Raw genomic sequence first — 16,943 nt, 5'->3', positions numbered from 1 at the left:
TCTTGGCTATTGTAAATATGTGTATTTGTTTTAAGTTTGCTTTTATACGGTTAGTATATGCAGCTTCTGGCAATCGCTCTTTATCCTTCCTTCCTCCCACACACGCAGTGATTCCTTGCCTGCAGGAGGGCCCTTTCTGGCATCGGAAGGTAGACTGATTGTAAGTTCAGGTGTCCTGCAGGCCGATCATGTGAATCTCTTCTAGTCCCTTTCCGGATGGTCAGGACTGTGGCATTCTGTTCCTGAGGTGTCTTGGCTCCTTAGATGAACTTCTTCCTTTCTGGTACTAGGACTGGTCTCTTCATCGAGTTAAAATTACTGCTGAGTCTCTCACGTAATGGCCCTATTCCCTTCCAACAACACAGCTGCACGTGCTTATAAGTTCAGTTACCCTGGACTTTGAGTAATTACTCTATTTTTTTGTTATCTTGGGAGCGAATAATGACCATTTTGAGGGTAAACCTGAATGGGAGTGGTAATAAAAGTGAGCCTCTCAGTGTCTGTCAGTAGCAAACCCCATCAGATTATCTGGAGGGCCGTGAGATAGCTTCATTGTGACTACTGTGAGGTAGTGTGGGATTTGAACTGCACAATAATGTGTTGATTGGTAGTAATGGCAAAGGTGAAAACAAAGATTGAAAAAAATCTTTGAGGTCCTCAGAAGAAAAAAGTGTCCAGGAGTTGAAGTATAAGAGCCTTCACAAGCTTAAAGCCCAGATCCAGGCTTTTTTAGATACTGGCAACGGAAGCCATCACTCTGGCTCAGATATATATAGTTCCGTTCCTAAAGCCCAGCAAGTTCCAGGTAATAAAAGATGAAAAATTCCTTTCCCTTTGTTCTTGTAGAAACAGTTGTCCATGGAGATTGTCAAGTTTATATTAGCATTTAAAAATTTTTTTATTTGATGTCAATTTAATTAAATCAGTTTCAGAGTAGAATTTAGTGATTCATGAGTTGCATACAACACCCAGTGCTCATTACTCAAGTGCCCTCCTTATTGCCCACCACCCAATTACCCCATCCCCCCACCCACTCCACCTCCAGCAACCCTCAGTTTATTTCCTATAGTAAAGAATCTCTTATGGTTTGCCACCCTATGTTTTCATTTTATTTTATTTTTCCTTCCCTTCCCCTATGTTCATGTGTTTTGTTTCTTAAATTCCACATATCATTGAGATCATAGATACTTGTCTTTATCTGACTGACTTATTTCACTTAGCATTATACCCTCTAGTTCCATTCACGTAGTTGAAAATGGCAAGGTTTCATTTTTACTGGCTGCATAATATTCCATTGTGTATATATACCATTTCTTCTTTATCCATTCATCCGCCGATAGACATCTGGGCTCTTTCCACAGATGGCTGTTGTGGACATTGCATCTATAAACATTGGGGTGCAGGTGCCCCTTCTAATCACTATGTATCCTTTGGATAAATACCTAGTAGTATAATTGCTGGGTCATAGGGTAGCTCTATTTTAAACTTTGAGGAACCTCCATACTGTTTTCCAGAGGGGCTTTAATGTGTACACAAAAATGCCTGGAGTATAGTAGGTGCTCAAATATGGTGAAATAGTAAATTTTGGGGCTTAGCCTAAACTGTTACATTTTCCTCTTTATCTAGTCCCTCTCCCATTAGTATTTTTGAACCATTGTTTAGTTAGTATGGAAAAAAATATATAACTTAAGTTCTTAAGAGGCTTCAAAAGTCCTTTGTGCCTTCATACTGTGGTAGGTGAGGAACTTCTGATATGTGACTGAATCTCGTCTGTGTATGGGTCATAGGATCTCAGAGCGGCTGGGAAATGAAGGATTTTGTTAATGTGCTGTGATAGATGGTTAATGTTTGAAAAGAATAGAATCAAGAGGACCTTCCATTTGCTGGAAAATGAAGGAGCAAAGGTTCAGAGGTTGAAGTGCATATAGTATGATTGGGATATTATCTGACTGATGGTAAAGACAGTCAATGGCAAACTTTAATTGGAAACCTAGCCCTGAAGTATAGGGCTAGGTGCTAGGATACAGAGATTAGAGACAACTAGGAGGACAATTAAGATAGAGTTGAAGTGATTTTCTGAGAATAGAAAAAGGAAGATGAATTACCATACTTCTGAGGTTCAAGGGGTATCTGCACAAAGGCCATCTGGTGTGATGTATATGAACTGTATATCACATGAAGTGATATACCTACCTGAACAGGTAATGCCCCCAAACAACTAGAGTAGGAGATGAAGATGAATCAGGACCCGATTTTATATTGGTGCTGTTTATTAATGTTTTTCTTAGGGAATCATGATGGAAGTGGATATGTAAAATATAGAGGCAAATATCTAAGTAGATCGTAAAATTGAGGAATAATTGTCCCAGTGAAGAGAGTACATTATTGCTCCTGCAGAAGCGAAAATGACAGAACCCAATCACATTGCATGATAAGGCCTGCTATAGAATGTGATCAGTGAATATGAAATATAGTATGAAATTTTGAAATGTACTTTTATTTTGCTAGTTTTCAGATGTAATGGGGACTCATAGCAGTGTCTAAAAACAATCTAGTATTTTAGATATTTGATTAAAAGTGATTAAAGATGAGGGCATGATCGTACCCTCTTTAGGCTACATTTTCTTAAGGTTAGACCTATGCTCACCATACTATAGACGAGGGGTTTTTGAGGTTTTCAGTCTCAGGACCCTTTACCGTCTGAAATTATTGAAAACCACAAAGAGCTTTTGTTTCTGTAAATCATACTAATTCGTACTTACTAGGAATTAGACATTTAAAGTATTTATTAAACAGAAATAAATCCATTGCATTTTAACATAAAATATTTTTATTAAGAATATTTTCTAAAATAAAAAAAAATAAAAAACAATGCCACTTCATTATCTTAGATTTTTTTTCAAATGTCTTTAATAGAAAACTTAGCTGCCTTTAATAGGATGCTTAATTTAAGACAGCCGAATTTTCAGGATTGTGCTTATATTCAATCTGTTGTGAATGTGTTGTTTTGGTTAAAGTGTATAAGGAAAATCCATTTTCACATAGATGTGTGTTTGGAAGAAGGAAAGTATTTTAATGTTTTCAGATAATTGCAGATATCCTTCTTTGAAACTACAGCAAAACTTAAGTGCCAGTTTATTAAGATTAGTGACAATGTTGAATCTGAAAACATTCTAATGAACCTTCGCAGTCTATTTGAAAATTGATTGGTTTGTCTTGCACTTTGAATGAATCTTTTACTCATGCATGCTTTTATAACATCTTGCACTGGTTGTATGGAAAGTTACGTGTATATACTAAGTTAAATAGAGTTTCCAGATGCTGACACATTATATTACCCAATATTTTAAAAATATCAGATATATTAATATGACCACCAGTCTCATGAGAAAATTCTTGAAGTATTGGGAAGCTGTCAAGCTTATTGTCATAGATACAAGTTTTGTAAAGTTTTAATTTTTGCTCTAAAGCTTGAGTTTTGTAATTGACAACATTTTTAATTGCTTTTCTTGAATGATTGGCTCACTTTGCTCTTTTCCCAGAAAATGTTCACCAAATACTCATGTCTGAATACCATAGTCTGCCAGTCGATCTTTGAAATAAAAATAGTGTTCCACAAAACCAGCTAGTTTGATGGTAGCTCAAATGGTGTAAGTGCTTTTCCTGGAGAGAATCCTCACTTTTGTTTGTAGCAGACATGCTGTATGTGTAAAGCATGTATATTAAAATTACATTTCATGTAACTTAAAAAGAAATACAGTCCAGGGTAGAGATTTTTATTTACTTTAATTTTAGTTTTTTAAAGATTTGAGACAGCAAGTGCCTACGTGCGTGTGTGCAGGGGGTGGAAGGGCAGAGGGAAAGGGAAAGACTCTCGGGCAGATTCCCTGCTTAGCGCGTTTCCCCACTCTGGTCTGGAACTCATGACCCTGAGCTGAAATCAACAGTCAGAGCTTAACCCACTGAGCCACCCAGGTGCCTCCCAGGGTAGAGACTTTTTTTTTTTTTTTTTTTAATTAGCACTTCTACTTCATCAAGCACAGTTAAGTGAAATGGACCTTTTTATTTTTAAATTGGGAGTTTGAGGTTTGGTGAAGAATGCAAGAATTACTGGTAAAAGTGTCATTGCCTTGATTCATGCTGACACTAGAGGTTTTTAACACTTCTGCACTTGCGCCTTCAGTGCAAATGCCAACATGGTGAAAAAGACAACTAACAGGTTGTCTGGGTGGCTCAGTCGGTTAAGCGTCTGTTTTCGGCTCAGGTCATGATCACGGGATCCTGGGGTCAAACCCCACGTTAGGCTCTCTCCTTTGTGGGGAACCTGCTCTTCTCTCTCTGTGCTGCTTCCCCTGCTTGTGCTCTTTCTCTCTGTCAAATAAATAAATCTAAAAAAAAAAAAAAAAAGAAAAGAAAAGAAAGAAAAAAGAGAAAGACAACTAGCATGTTTAGTAGTATGATAAAAATCATTTTGATCCTAGAGAATCCCTGAGATTCGACACTGAGAATTGCTGATGAGTGTTTTGGTTTAAGTATTGAAATGATTGACCTAATTTGCCAGTTTCTCCTGATGAATTATTTGTCTGTATAAAATAAAAGTACAGATTTACCTTTTTAGTAATGCTATAGTAGTAAAGAGATTTAGGGGAAAACTGATTTCTATGAGCTTGCCAAGAAACTCAGAACATGAATAAGTTACATATGAATGAAAATCTTTAGAACAGAAAATTGTCTATGACTAGAAATTAAGCTAAATTTTCAATTTTATGCTTTTATAAAGTATCCATTTTATGTGGTGTTCATGATTGAGTAAATAGACCAAGTAATTTAAAACTGCTAACATCACTTTGTATCCTAGGCATTAAATGTTATTTTGAATAAGGAATTATATGTCATGTGTATTTCAGATTTGTAAATCAAAGAGTAATACTTAGATATTTTTGACTGACTAGTTCATTTTGGACTTCTTGAAAAAATACCTAACTATCTCCAGGTGCTTAAATTCTTTCAAGTATCTAAGCTGTTTACAGGTGATAAAAAGAACTAAGTAGAAAAAAAACTATAGATAGAAATTGAGTATTAATTTTTTATTTGGTGTGATAAAAATGTGACTTTTGGACATTGGATTGGCAGCTTATCTATTTCTTCCTGTAAATGATAAGTTTAAAATTTCCTGTATAATTTTTTTTTTTTTGCTATTTAGAGTGCTATTTCTTGTCACTCTTGATATGCGTATGTATTTAGACACTTTCTCTGTTAACAAATGTTATGTCATGATTCTTGAAGATAGTAATGCATTGTGAAGGTTTTATAGTAAACTACAGGAACAGCCCTATTTGTTTAAACCCTGGTTTAACCTGATTATTAACAATTAAATTGTGTTTTCTTCTTACAATTAAAGTGTATTCAAATTTATTGGTCCCCTGCTTCACAGATTTATCTCAGTATGTGGTGTATTCAAACAGAATTTTGTATTTTTAATTAGGGGATTAGATAAGTAATTCTGAAGAGCCAAAAAAAATTGTTAGACATCACATTGCTTAACCATCTAATATAGCATAAGCGTGTGTATACACTATGTTGTGGGAGCCATCTATCAGGCAGGCCTGTTTTTCAGGCAGTATTTTAAAGAGTGGACATGTGCAGAAACTGTGAGCACAATTAGCGCCAAGCAGATAAATCCAGCTCTAATCCTGTTTACGGTCTGCATCAGACAGATGTGCCAAGATTGATTTAGACAAGGCCTAGGCTTACAGTAATATTTTTAAACGTGCCATTCACTGTTCTATTTTTGTTAAACCTTTGTTAAATATTCTTAAGTGTTGTTGGTTTTACTCTTCTTGTTAACCACTGTAACCTAGTCCGAGCAGGTCTTGCCTTGCTCTCATGGTGACGGGGTAACCTGCTAGGAGAGGTTATCTTTATTCCCTGTAATTAAATTGACTTTTCCCCCCCAGAAAATACAACAATAGGAAGTGGGTGCTGAATTAAATAAATAGCATGATATCCAATAGACATATACTTAAATCCCTTGCAAGAACAGATGGTCCCCAGTATCTCTGTAAGTAATGTGAGAGGACAGTTAATGTTCTGAAACAACTAGCTATAACCAATATGATACTAATGAACCAATAGATTTCAAATAATAAACCACATGCCACAAAGAAAAATTATATGTCATCTGTAAGGATTACGTTTTCATAACCTGAAAAAAAAGTATACAGAGGATTTCCGTATTTTTGTCTACTATTATCAGATATTATTTTATGGATGAAGTTTTATTCCACATTTTTCACCAATAAAGAGATCTCTTAACATTAAGGTAAAATTAAAGTTGCATTTAAAATACATGCCCCAAAGTTTTTTTGTTTTGTTTTGTTTTTGTTAACTCATCTTATAACATGCTGTCTGCCTGTGTTCGGTTGTACATGGAAATGTGGCTTTTGCATCCAGAAAAAATTTGCTTTTATTTGTGGTGGAAATTGGTTGTATTATAACAGAGGTAGGTGGCATGGGGATCCAAGCAGTTCTCCTGTGGATGAAAATTTAAGCAGAGATACAGGACCACATTTTTTGTTTAGCATTTATAAATTTATAAATAGTTTATATATAAAAAGCAGTATTTTTCTGGTTGATAGGGAGAATAAAATGAGTCAGAATTTTGGTAAGGTATTACTTCAAAAGGGTATAGAGAAGTGGTCAGTTTTATAGACCTATAGCAATAGTCTTCTCTCTCTGAGTGGTTTTTTTTTTCCCCCTTTAATCTTGTTTCTCATAAATGTTTGTGTATTCCAAGTGTGTCCCAAAAAGTAAGTGTTTTTGAGTGGGGATCAGGGAGACACAATGACCTTGGATTTTTCAGTTTATCCTATCAGATGATCTGCAGAACCGCCAGCCTTCACTGGGGGGTTAGCCTCAGGGCTTTCCACCTAGAAACCTGAGGAACCTTTGGCCTTCACTCTCTTTCAAGTCTGGGAAACCAGTGTTGTGCTGCCCCACAGAGCCAGCTGGTCCACTGCTGCTCGTATCTTAAGAACTTCAAAAACAAAGACCTAGAAAAGCACCACCTAATCTAGTATCTGATTAGTCTGATTAAACAATAGTTAGGCAGTTCCAAGCCTTTAAATAGTTTAAATTCAAGTTCACAGAATTCTAACAAGTTTTATTCCCAAAGACCATATTCAGAATGAAAACACAGTTTTCTGTAAAGCAGTAATACTAGACACATCTTCAAGTGTTAGGAAACAACTATATTCAGAATTAAATGAATCCCATTTTAGAAAATTGGGCAGATTTACTTATGTAAATTATTAGCATTGCAGAAATAACCAGAAATTCTACGTAGGAAACTGGTACCTGAGAGATTGGCATAGCTGCTGAGGAAAATAAGGATCAGGAACATTCGTCTATTGTTAAGAAATTTGTTAGATTTTGTTGTTGTTTTAATTAATTAATTAGTTACTTTGACAGAGGTCACAAGTAGAGAGGCCGGCAGAGGGGAAGGGGGGAAGCAGGCTCCCCACTGAGCAGCCCACTGTGGGGCTTGATCCCAGGACCCTGAGATCATGACCCCAGCCAAAAGCAGAGGTCATTGAGTCACCCCGACGTCCTGGTAAATGTTTTATTCACGGATCAATTGCCCTTCTTTTCCTTCCAAATTAAAGGGAAGCGTTTTCCCTGAACCTTTAGGTCTTTCTTTTAGTCTCTTCTCTTCACTTCAGCAAGTAAAAACCCTGAGTTTGAATCTGGACGAAAGCAGAGAAAGAGATGAGAAGCCTGAGTAAGGAGAGCAGGAACTAAGCATCAGCGTTACAGAAGTTCTCAGAACATTCACTCGGCCCTCCTGGCCGCTGTAGTCCCACTTCCTGTTTCTCTGCCGGTCTCCTCAGTCTGATCACGTACTACTCTGTTAATGGATACATTCGTTGTCTTGCTGGTAGAGGCGCCATGATGGTTTGCCCAGTGTTTTAGGTTCGACTGGATTTAAACAACAGATCTAGAGGGTCAGATGAGAACGTGTTTACTTGAAGAAGGCATTTATGTGGGCCTATAGGGCCATATGTGGCATATAGCACATGCTCAGTAAATGTTAGCTACCCTTTTTAGGGAATGGAATTTTTAAAAAAACAAGTAACATTAAGGAACTATTTAAGGATGAGCAAAGGAAATCATCTTCTTCAATTGATAACGGAAGTATTCTCATTGTAGAAAAATCAGAAATTCATATACGCAAACGAAATCACAATCTATTTCAAGTTTTCATATATTTTCATATATTACACATACATGATGTATTCAGTAAATAAATACAAAACAGTAATGGCAATGTGCTCTGCTATTTTAGACACTTTTCTAGTCTGATTTCTACATTTTAATGGATGAATAGCATTTTATTATATGAATAGATTTTACAGAACCAAAATTCTGTTACTCATTTAGTTTGTTTCTAAGTTTCACTCAATTCTTGGGGAAGGATTCTTTTAGCTAAATTGTGCGTATTATTTATTCCCTTAGCTTAGTTTCCTGAAAGTAAATTGTTGGACCAAAAATAGGTGCATGTTAAAGCATTTTTCCTTTTCTACATTTTTTAAAATTATAAAAGTAATGCTGATTATGGAGAGGGAAGTTATGAAGGTTTACAGGAAAAAATTAATCTCCTACTCCCTCATATTTGTCTTTAATAGGACAAATTGTTGTGTGTTCTCTATTGGAGTTTGTTTTTCCTTCTTAATGAAAGTGAGATTACTTTGCTTTTATTCTCTTTCTTCATACCTCTTGCCGTGAATGTCACTAGAGTTTTAACTTGCTCATTTATGAGCTGTACAAAGCTATGATCCAACCATTCTCCTATTGAAGAACAGAAACATTGCTTTAAATATTTCTGCTATTATAAACACTGCTGCAATTAACATTTTGAAATCTTTTGATACATATTTCCAACTTGTTCTCCAGCAGTTACCATTTTTGTATGCCCACCAGCTCTGGGATTGGTTGCTTTTACCAGCACCATTGTGAAGCAGGATTTTTGATCTTGTGCCAATCTTAAAAGGCAAAAACTGGTATCTTGTTGTTTTAATTTGCATTTCTTTGATTACTAATTAGATTGAACTTTCTCATATGTCTATTGGTCAATTTGCATTTCTTCTTTTGTGAAATGCCTGCTTGGGTCTTTTATATACTTTGCCACTGAAGTGTTTTGTTTCTTGATTAAATAGATTATTTAACTGTCGTATGTTGCAGATATTTCTGCCTGGTTGGCTTCTGCTTGTGACATCTATGTATGGTTCTTTAGGTCTCTATAGGCGATGGAATAATTTTTTTCTTTCTTTATTAAAGTATATTTAAGATACTGTTATATTAGTTTCAGGTCTGCATTAGATAATTTTTATGTTAAGTATCTCAGTCTCTGTATGTCTGCCTTTACTGTCACTCTTAGGGCTTTACTAATATGGTTATATAAAGTTTTTTCTAATCTAGAAAAACTGGTCCATATTATGAAATAGCGTTCTATTTTTTTCCTTTTCAAAAAATTAACCCATTCTAAATCACCTTTTACTGAATATTTCCCACTGAGCTTAGATGCCACCATTATCACATTAGTGACTTTTTAAATGTATACAAGTTTCTTTGAACCATTCTTTTATCTATTCCTAGATGTTTTAATTATTACAGCTTTACAAAATATCAATATCTGATGAGGCATATACTCCTCCCATTACTGTACATTTAAAACATTTCTTCATTGATATAATAAGTTTATTCCAAGAAGATTTGCAAATCATTTGATTGGTTTCCTTGCCCCTTACATCAAAGAAAATACATGGAGATTTTGACTGGAATGTCACTTATAGCATTATAAGTGGTTACTTAATAATGAGAATATGCATGGAAAAAAATGTAATCTCAAAACTTAATAGCTTTTCATTTATTCTGTTCTTTGTTTCTCAGTATGTTTGGAATAGCATTTGGAATAACAAGTCCAAAATCATTTTGCTGAATTTATTCCTAGGTATAATATGTTAATTGGCAAGGGATCTATCTCTTTATCCCCATTCTGCCCTCTTCTTGGGTATTGAAATATTTGCAATCAGCTTCCTTACTGGGTATTCTTATTAGATCTAGTGATTTTAAATGGATTCTTGTGGGTTTTGCAAACATATTGTGATATCATCTGTAAAAAGCTATGATTTTAGCCCCCCTTCTGCCCCTTTCGCCACCAACTTTTATTTTGTTTTTCTTTAATATAGTATTGACCAGATGTCCAGAATAATTGGGAATAATAAGAGTGATAATAAGTATTCCTATACTGTTTCCGGAAATTCTTCTGGTATTTACTACTAAGTTTGATGTTGGTTGTTGGTTTAGAATCTTTAAATTTTCAATTTGCAAGAAGCTTTAAATTAGAATAGTCCTTGAATTGTTTATTGCCAAAGTAAAATGCACACAGGGTAAACAATTCAAATTATAATATAGGTCTTCTAGTGAAAAGAGGACTTTATTTCATCCTTTCCATTTTTTTTTCTTTTCCTCAGTGGTTCTTGGTTTCCTTTCATCCTTCCTTGGAACACTTACTTATTGTATGTTATTCTAGATAAAAAAAATTAAATTTGTGTAAGAGACAAGGTCATAATCAATATTATGAGATTAGCCTGGAAGGAGCACCTTTGACAAGCCTGCTTCCTTTCATCCTTGAAGGTAGTGGAAAGATGTAAGATCTCCTTGTCCCTCCCAGGTGTTGTAGAGACCCTGGCCATGTATCTCTGGCTGACAGTAGAAGTTACCAAACACAGACTTGAAGCCTGAACTTTCTAAGGAAATGATAGGCCCAACAAATTGACTTGGGGTTCATCTTATCCCACCACCATAAATACTGAGAAAAGGGCTTGTTTCTTTTTCCATGCTTTGTGTGCTTTATGAACAATCGGATGTAATTTGAAGAATGGTTGGGAGAGACGCACTCAGAATACAGGGAAGCAACTTCCCAAAGCACCTGAAAGTCCTTGCTCCACTGGACAATGCCAGTGGAGTCTGTGAAATGATGAAGGAAGCTGAGAGAGGGCCTTGTGTGGCTGCTGGGCGCTACTGTTATCTCTGCATCTGCTTCTATTGACTTTTTTCCTCTGGATCATTTTTTTTTTTCCTGCTTTCTTAAATTCACTGTGTTTTTTTTTTTTGTTTTTTTTTTTTTAGATATATTTGAGAGCAGGTGCTAGTGCAAGGGGGAGGGGGCAGAGGGAGAGAATCAGCAAGCAGACTCCCTACTGAGTGCAGAACCTGATGTGGGGCTCAGTCTCATGACCCATGAGATCATGACCTGAGCTCAAACAGCCGGATGCTGAACTGACTGAGCCATGCAGGCACCCCATGTGTGCAGTGGGATTTTTTTTTTTTTTTTTTTTTTTTACAATTTTATTTGTTTGAGAGAGAGAGAGAGAGCGTGCATGAGCTGGGGGTTGGGGGGTGAGGGGCAGAGGAGAGGGAGAAGCAGATTCCACTGAGCACGGAGCTCCATGTGGGGCTGGATCCCAGGACCCTGAGATCATGACCTGAGCCAAAGGCAGAGGCTTTAACCCACTGAGCCTCCCAGGTGCCCCTGCTTTTTTGATTGAGTGATCTTTGATCAAATGAAAGAGATTGTGAATTTTGCGGTGTAAAGTTGGTGGTTATTTTTATATGCCTATAATCATCTTGGGCTTTATTCTAGGATGTAGTTAAGTTACTCGGAAACAATTTAATCCTCTTGAGGTTTGCTTTTAAACTTTGTTAGGTGGAATCAGAGTGACCTTTAGTTAGCTCACTAAGGAGGCCATACTCTCCCAAGTACTCTCCTCAGTGGCTCACAAATTTCCATATTCTTCCGCTTAGGCAGATGGGAGTGCCTGTGTGATCTCTGAGCGATATTTTCTCTAATCCTCAGGGTAGTTCTCTCTCCGTGGCTTCTCACCTATGTCATATATACTCAGCTGAAGATTCAAGGAGGGCCTCTGCAGAATTCACTTTCCTGCAACTTTCTCCTCTCCAGTAACTGGCTTAGTGAACTTAGTCATTGTGGCTTTCCTGGTCTCTTCATTCCTGCTTCACCCATGAAGACAACCACACTCCACCAAGGGCTCTCTACTTACATAGAGGCCTGGTAACGGTCTCCAGGCAGTAGCCTGGGGCAGTCCTGTGGCTCCTGCATTTGCCCTCTCTCAGGGACCACTGGCCTGGACTACTTCCATGTTTCATGTATCCTGCACACCCTTTTAGTGTGCTAAAGGATGTCTGGACACCCTTTTAGTGTCCAGAAAGTGATTCTGTGTTGGCCAGATGGAAATTTTAGAAGAACTCTTGGAAAGTATAAAACACTTCTTTGAGAGTCTGTTAAAATGGTCTTTTGCTACAAAACATGTTTCCTGACCTGTGGTTAAACATGGCCAGTAAAATTTCATGGCACTCTAAAATATAGTCTGACTGTGGTAATATTCAGGTGGGTCGATCTTTCTAGACTGGCAGGGATTCACAGTGTTTCATACAGGAATTTTACTCTGCTTCCTTTTTACATGTTTTACTTTACCTGAAATGTGTTTATCATTTTGCTTAAACTTTGCCTTTTGTAATTCTTATAAATTCACTTCTGTTAGTGAATTCTCTTTTTCCCATTATTTTTCCTGTCCTTATGAGGGCCAAGGAGTCTCTTGCATAATGCTAATTTTCTATTACTGAAATGTTACTTTAAGTTCTTGAAATTTTTCTGTTGAATATCTTCAGGTTTTGATTGGGCTGGGCCTTGTGTAACAGGGATTCAATGCCGTTTTTCCCTTTTTTTATTCTTGGGAAAATAGACTCAATTTTTCTTCTTTTCCCTCCCCAGCTCACATAGAGATTGACATAAAACATGATCAGTAAAATTAGACATGATAAAGATTTTTGTGGATTTTCGCTTCTTGTTATTCATACATAGAAGATACGGGCACAATGGTTTTGATTGGAATTTTTTTTTTCCAGGTGACTCCAAATATGATCAATGTAAAGAAGAATTCATCGAAGTCAAGGACATATTCTCTGTCAAACTGAAAAGACGTTATTCTGCTAAGCAGCAGGGAAATGGTACTTTACTAGGTATCACTCTCTTCATTTGCTTGAAAAAGGAACAAAATAAACTAAAAGATTCTACACTTGATCTTATTAATTTAAGTGAAGACCACTGTGATGTATGGTTTAAACAATTCAAGAAAATTTTGGCAGGTAAGTACTCCTCATGAGGAATTTTTAACAAGTCTAGTTTACTTGCTGTAGGTTATTAATCTGAACCTGATACTGTATTTTTGAGCGCAGCAGTCCTTGATTATGTGAAGATAGTTTGTTTTTTTCCTAGTTAACTGAGTTTTTTATCACGAAAATTGAATTTTGTTATCTACTTTTTCTATATCAATTTTAATGATCATGTTTTGTTTTGTTTTTTCCCCTTCATTCTGTTGATGTGGTATATTACATTGATTTTGTGCCATCCTTGCATTCCAGAAATAAATCCCACTTGGTCATAGTATATAATCCTTTTAATATGTCACTGAACTTGATTTGCTGGTATTTTGTTGGGGGTTTTTATATCAATATTCATAAGTGATATTGGTGTGTAGTTTTGTTTCTTTCTTTTTTTTTTTTTTTCCTTGTATCTTTTATCTGGGTTTTGGTGTCTGGGTAATGCTAGTCTTAGAGAATGAGTTGGGCAGTAACTCTCTTGAATGATCACTTCCATGAAGAGGCTTTAATAATCTGAAATAATAGTTCTTAAGTAATTTAGTTCAGTTGAATTGTTTTTGAAACTGTATTTTTCTATTCCTGTCTCTTGAACTTCTATTAGAATTATTTTCCTTCCATGTATGTACTGATGGCAAGTGCATATATTAATAAGATGACTTGAGGATAACAGTTTGTCTTTATAAGGGTTGATTTTTCTAAAAGTTAAGCTCCAGAGGACAAAGAATATATGTACTAAAATATTATCTCATAATGAATTTAGTGTTTCTGAAATTTCTAAATGGCATTTGTATTTTATATGCTAAATAAAATGCACGAGTAGATATATGCAATTTAGATTTCTAGAACATATCTAGTAAAATATAATCAAATTGAGTTTCAAGATTGATTTTTTTTTTCTCCTACACTTGAAAATCTTTTTTCCTTTTCAGCCTATTTCTTTCTCTTTGCCAGTTGGATCAGACAGAGTAGAGGCAGCTGATGTAGTTGATGGTGCAGTTTGGTTTAAGGTGACACAGAGCAGAGAGAGGTGCCAGAGGTAGAGTAGCCACATGGTGATGTTAGAAAGTTGCAGGCCAGGCATCATTGATCAAGAAGACCAAGGACCCACGTTGACCAAAGGCAACCAACTGACAAGGTTATGCCCATAAACAAGGAGCTGAAGTGACATATTAAAACTAGGAGACCCTGTTACTAAGGTGCCCATGCTTCCTTGTTAGTGCCCCTGTGACTTTCAAGGAGAGCTGATCCTTTCAAGAAGGCCGGAAAATCGCCTAGGTGGCTCAGTAGGTTAAGCTGCTGCTTTCGGCTCACGTCATGATCTCAGGGTCCTGGGATCGAGTCCCGCATCGGGAATCTCTGCTCAGCAGGGAGCCTGCTTCGCCCTTTCTCTCTGCCTGCCTCTCTGCCTACTTGTGATCTCTCTCTGTCAAATAAATAAAATGTTAAAAAAAAAAAGACAGGAAAATGACAGTGGACATAGTAGAGTTCATGTCTCTGGAAACATGGTGAATATATATATATATATATATATATATTTAATTAAACATAAATATATATATATTTAACTAAAAGCATTCCACTTTAACAGTGGTCTTTTACAGTGTTTTATTTTAAATTTATGTGAGAAGAGATTCTAAAAAGTTGAAGTAAAATAAAAAAAATTAGTAAGTTCAGTTGAATTAAATTACTTTGGGCAGGTACTCATGTTACTTGTGTTCTATAAAATAAGAAGGCCATTGGATTGGGAGAGGCCAAGCTCTTCCTTTCACTGAGGGCTTGAGAAAATTTTCTCCCATGGGGCTTATGAAGGGCTGGCAGAGTGACTGCAGAGGCAACTTGCTTGCATCTATCTCACCCATAAAATCAATAATAAGTAAGCAGAGGACATCATAACAAAGCTCAATTTAGTAAAAGCAATTTTATGGGCATATTGGGGCTTATCTAAAGAAAACAGACCACATGTACACAAAACAAAAAACACTGCCCAGATATTTTTCCAGCTTAATGAATGATGTTTTGGTTTGGTCTAGGATCAAATCTAGAAAAATTACAGAGATGAATAAATTTATGTATCTTTTAGGATGTAATCTTCAGGGAGTGTTACTTTGTGTAACTTTGATAAGAGTTGGAAGAAAAAACTAAAAAAAAAAATAGAACAAAACCCAGTTTGATATGAGCTGGAGATTATAAAATATATGAGGTCATATTCTCTGGCAAGTTTCCTGCAGAACAGTGATTTTGCTGATTCAGACAAATAGACTGACAGTTCAAATCAACCAATGTGAACAACTAAAACAGGGTTGAAACCATCTAATAGAATGAAGGAACCATGATGGTCTGGATGAATAACTTTGCCCCCAAGTAACCTTAGAAGTCTTATAGTAGTAGCCAATTCCTCCTCATCTCCATGCCCCTCTGAGACAGTCCTGTGTTGATTTCATGATATATGAATTATAACAATATGTAAACAAATGAATGTTTACAGCTCCAAATCTCTACCAAACTTTATATTATACCAACATTCCCTTTTAAGGTTGCAGTTTTAGAAAATTTTTCTTGTTATTATTATTTTTTACTTGCAAATCTATGTAATGCACATGTTCATTAAAGTGCCTGTCAACTGAGAGGTCAGCATGATTGGTTCAAGCCTCAGTCCAGAAGTGCATGTGTCTTTCTTGAGGGAAATAGGGTGATTATCTTCCAGCTCTGATTTGCAGAGTTGGGTCTATCTGTGGATTTTCCTCCTGTCTCATATTTCACTATCCCTGTTCTATGCTATACTGTACTATATCAGGACTGGCTGATGGTGATTGCTGATTTCCATTTTTTTAAAATCCCTACCCAAGGAATTTGTGTTTGTACCAGACTTGAATGAATTTTAGGGCAAGGGTAGATGAGGGCAATACATACAAATGTACACCATAAAAATATAGATGACTTATGTTTGATTGTTAGACATCACTATTTTAAGTCCCTAAACCTTGCTTTTAACTGGTTCTGTGGCAAAACCATATTTTAAAAATATATATTTTTGAATGGGTTCATTTTGAATGAATGTCTTTAATCAGGAACTGGAGTTTTCTTCCTGCCAGTCTTCTACATCTTCCCCAGTCCCCCCTTTTTTAATTCTGTGAAGATAAATGTGAAGAAAACATTAAAAGCCTCAGCTGGTTTTTCCTTTAGTCTAATTCATCTTACAATTAGAATTATTGTATATTTGGATACTAAGAATTATTTTCAAATATGCATACTTATATTTTGAACTGGAGCAATGAATAAGATTTGATGAATTTTTGAGGAAAGAACTGGTCAACACTAGAAAGAGGAAAAAACCAACTCCCAAATACTTGAAGTTTTAAGACATAGATAAAAAGTGGCCAGATTAAAGTTTGTATTTATATTTGCATTTATAAGAAGGGAGTCTTAAAATGCTTTAAATTTTTGTTTGAAAATAAGTCCTTTTACTATTCAGGTGTTTTTTTTCTAAATACAGTTGAACACAGTATCTTTTTAAATTTTTAGTAATAGAAAAGTCACCATAACTTTACTGGCTAACAGACAATATTAGGTTTATTCATCCAACACACGTTTTGTATCAGGCCCTGTGTTAATTTCTGAGAATACAGAAATGAATGAGGTGTATGCCTGTGTGGAGCACTCTTGCTCTGGGAGACAGAGAAGAAAATATGTATTATAAATGT

General features: G+C 35.9%; 1 protein-coding gene across 1 annotated transcript in view; it reads left to right on the top strand.

The window, feature by feature from the left end:
• Positions 1-16,943, top strand: part of CERKL (ceramide kinase like) — a 116,304-nt gene that overhangs the window by 30,108 nt on the left and 69,253 nt on the right. The window contains exon 2 of the mRNA XM_044242470.1: positions 12,988-13,227. Coding sequence (XP_044098405.1) covers positions 12,988-13,227 — 240 coding nt within the window. The remainder of the gene's footprint in view (positions 1-12,987; positions 13,228-16,943) is intronic.

This window comes from Neovison vison, chromosome 3, assembly GCF_020171115.1.
Source record: "Neovison vison isolate M4711 chromosome 3, ASM_NN_V1, whole genome shotgun sequence".
NCBI classification, from domain to species: Eukaryota; Metazoa; Chordata; class Mammalia; order Carnivora; family Mustelidae; genus Neogale; species Neogale vison.
The sequence above is the reverse complement of the archived record's forward strand: the minus strand, read 5'-3'. Positions and strand labels throughout refer to the sequence as shown.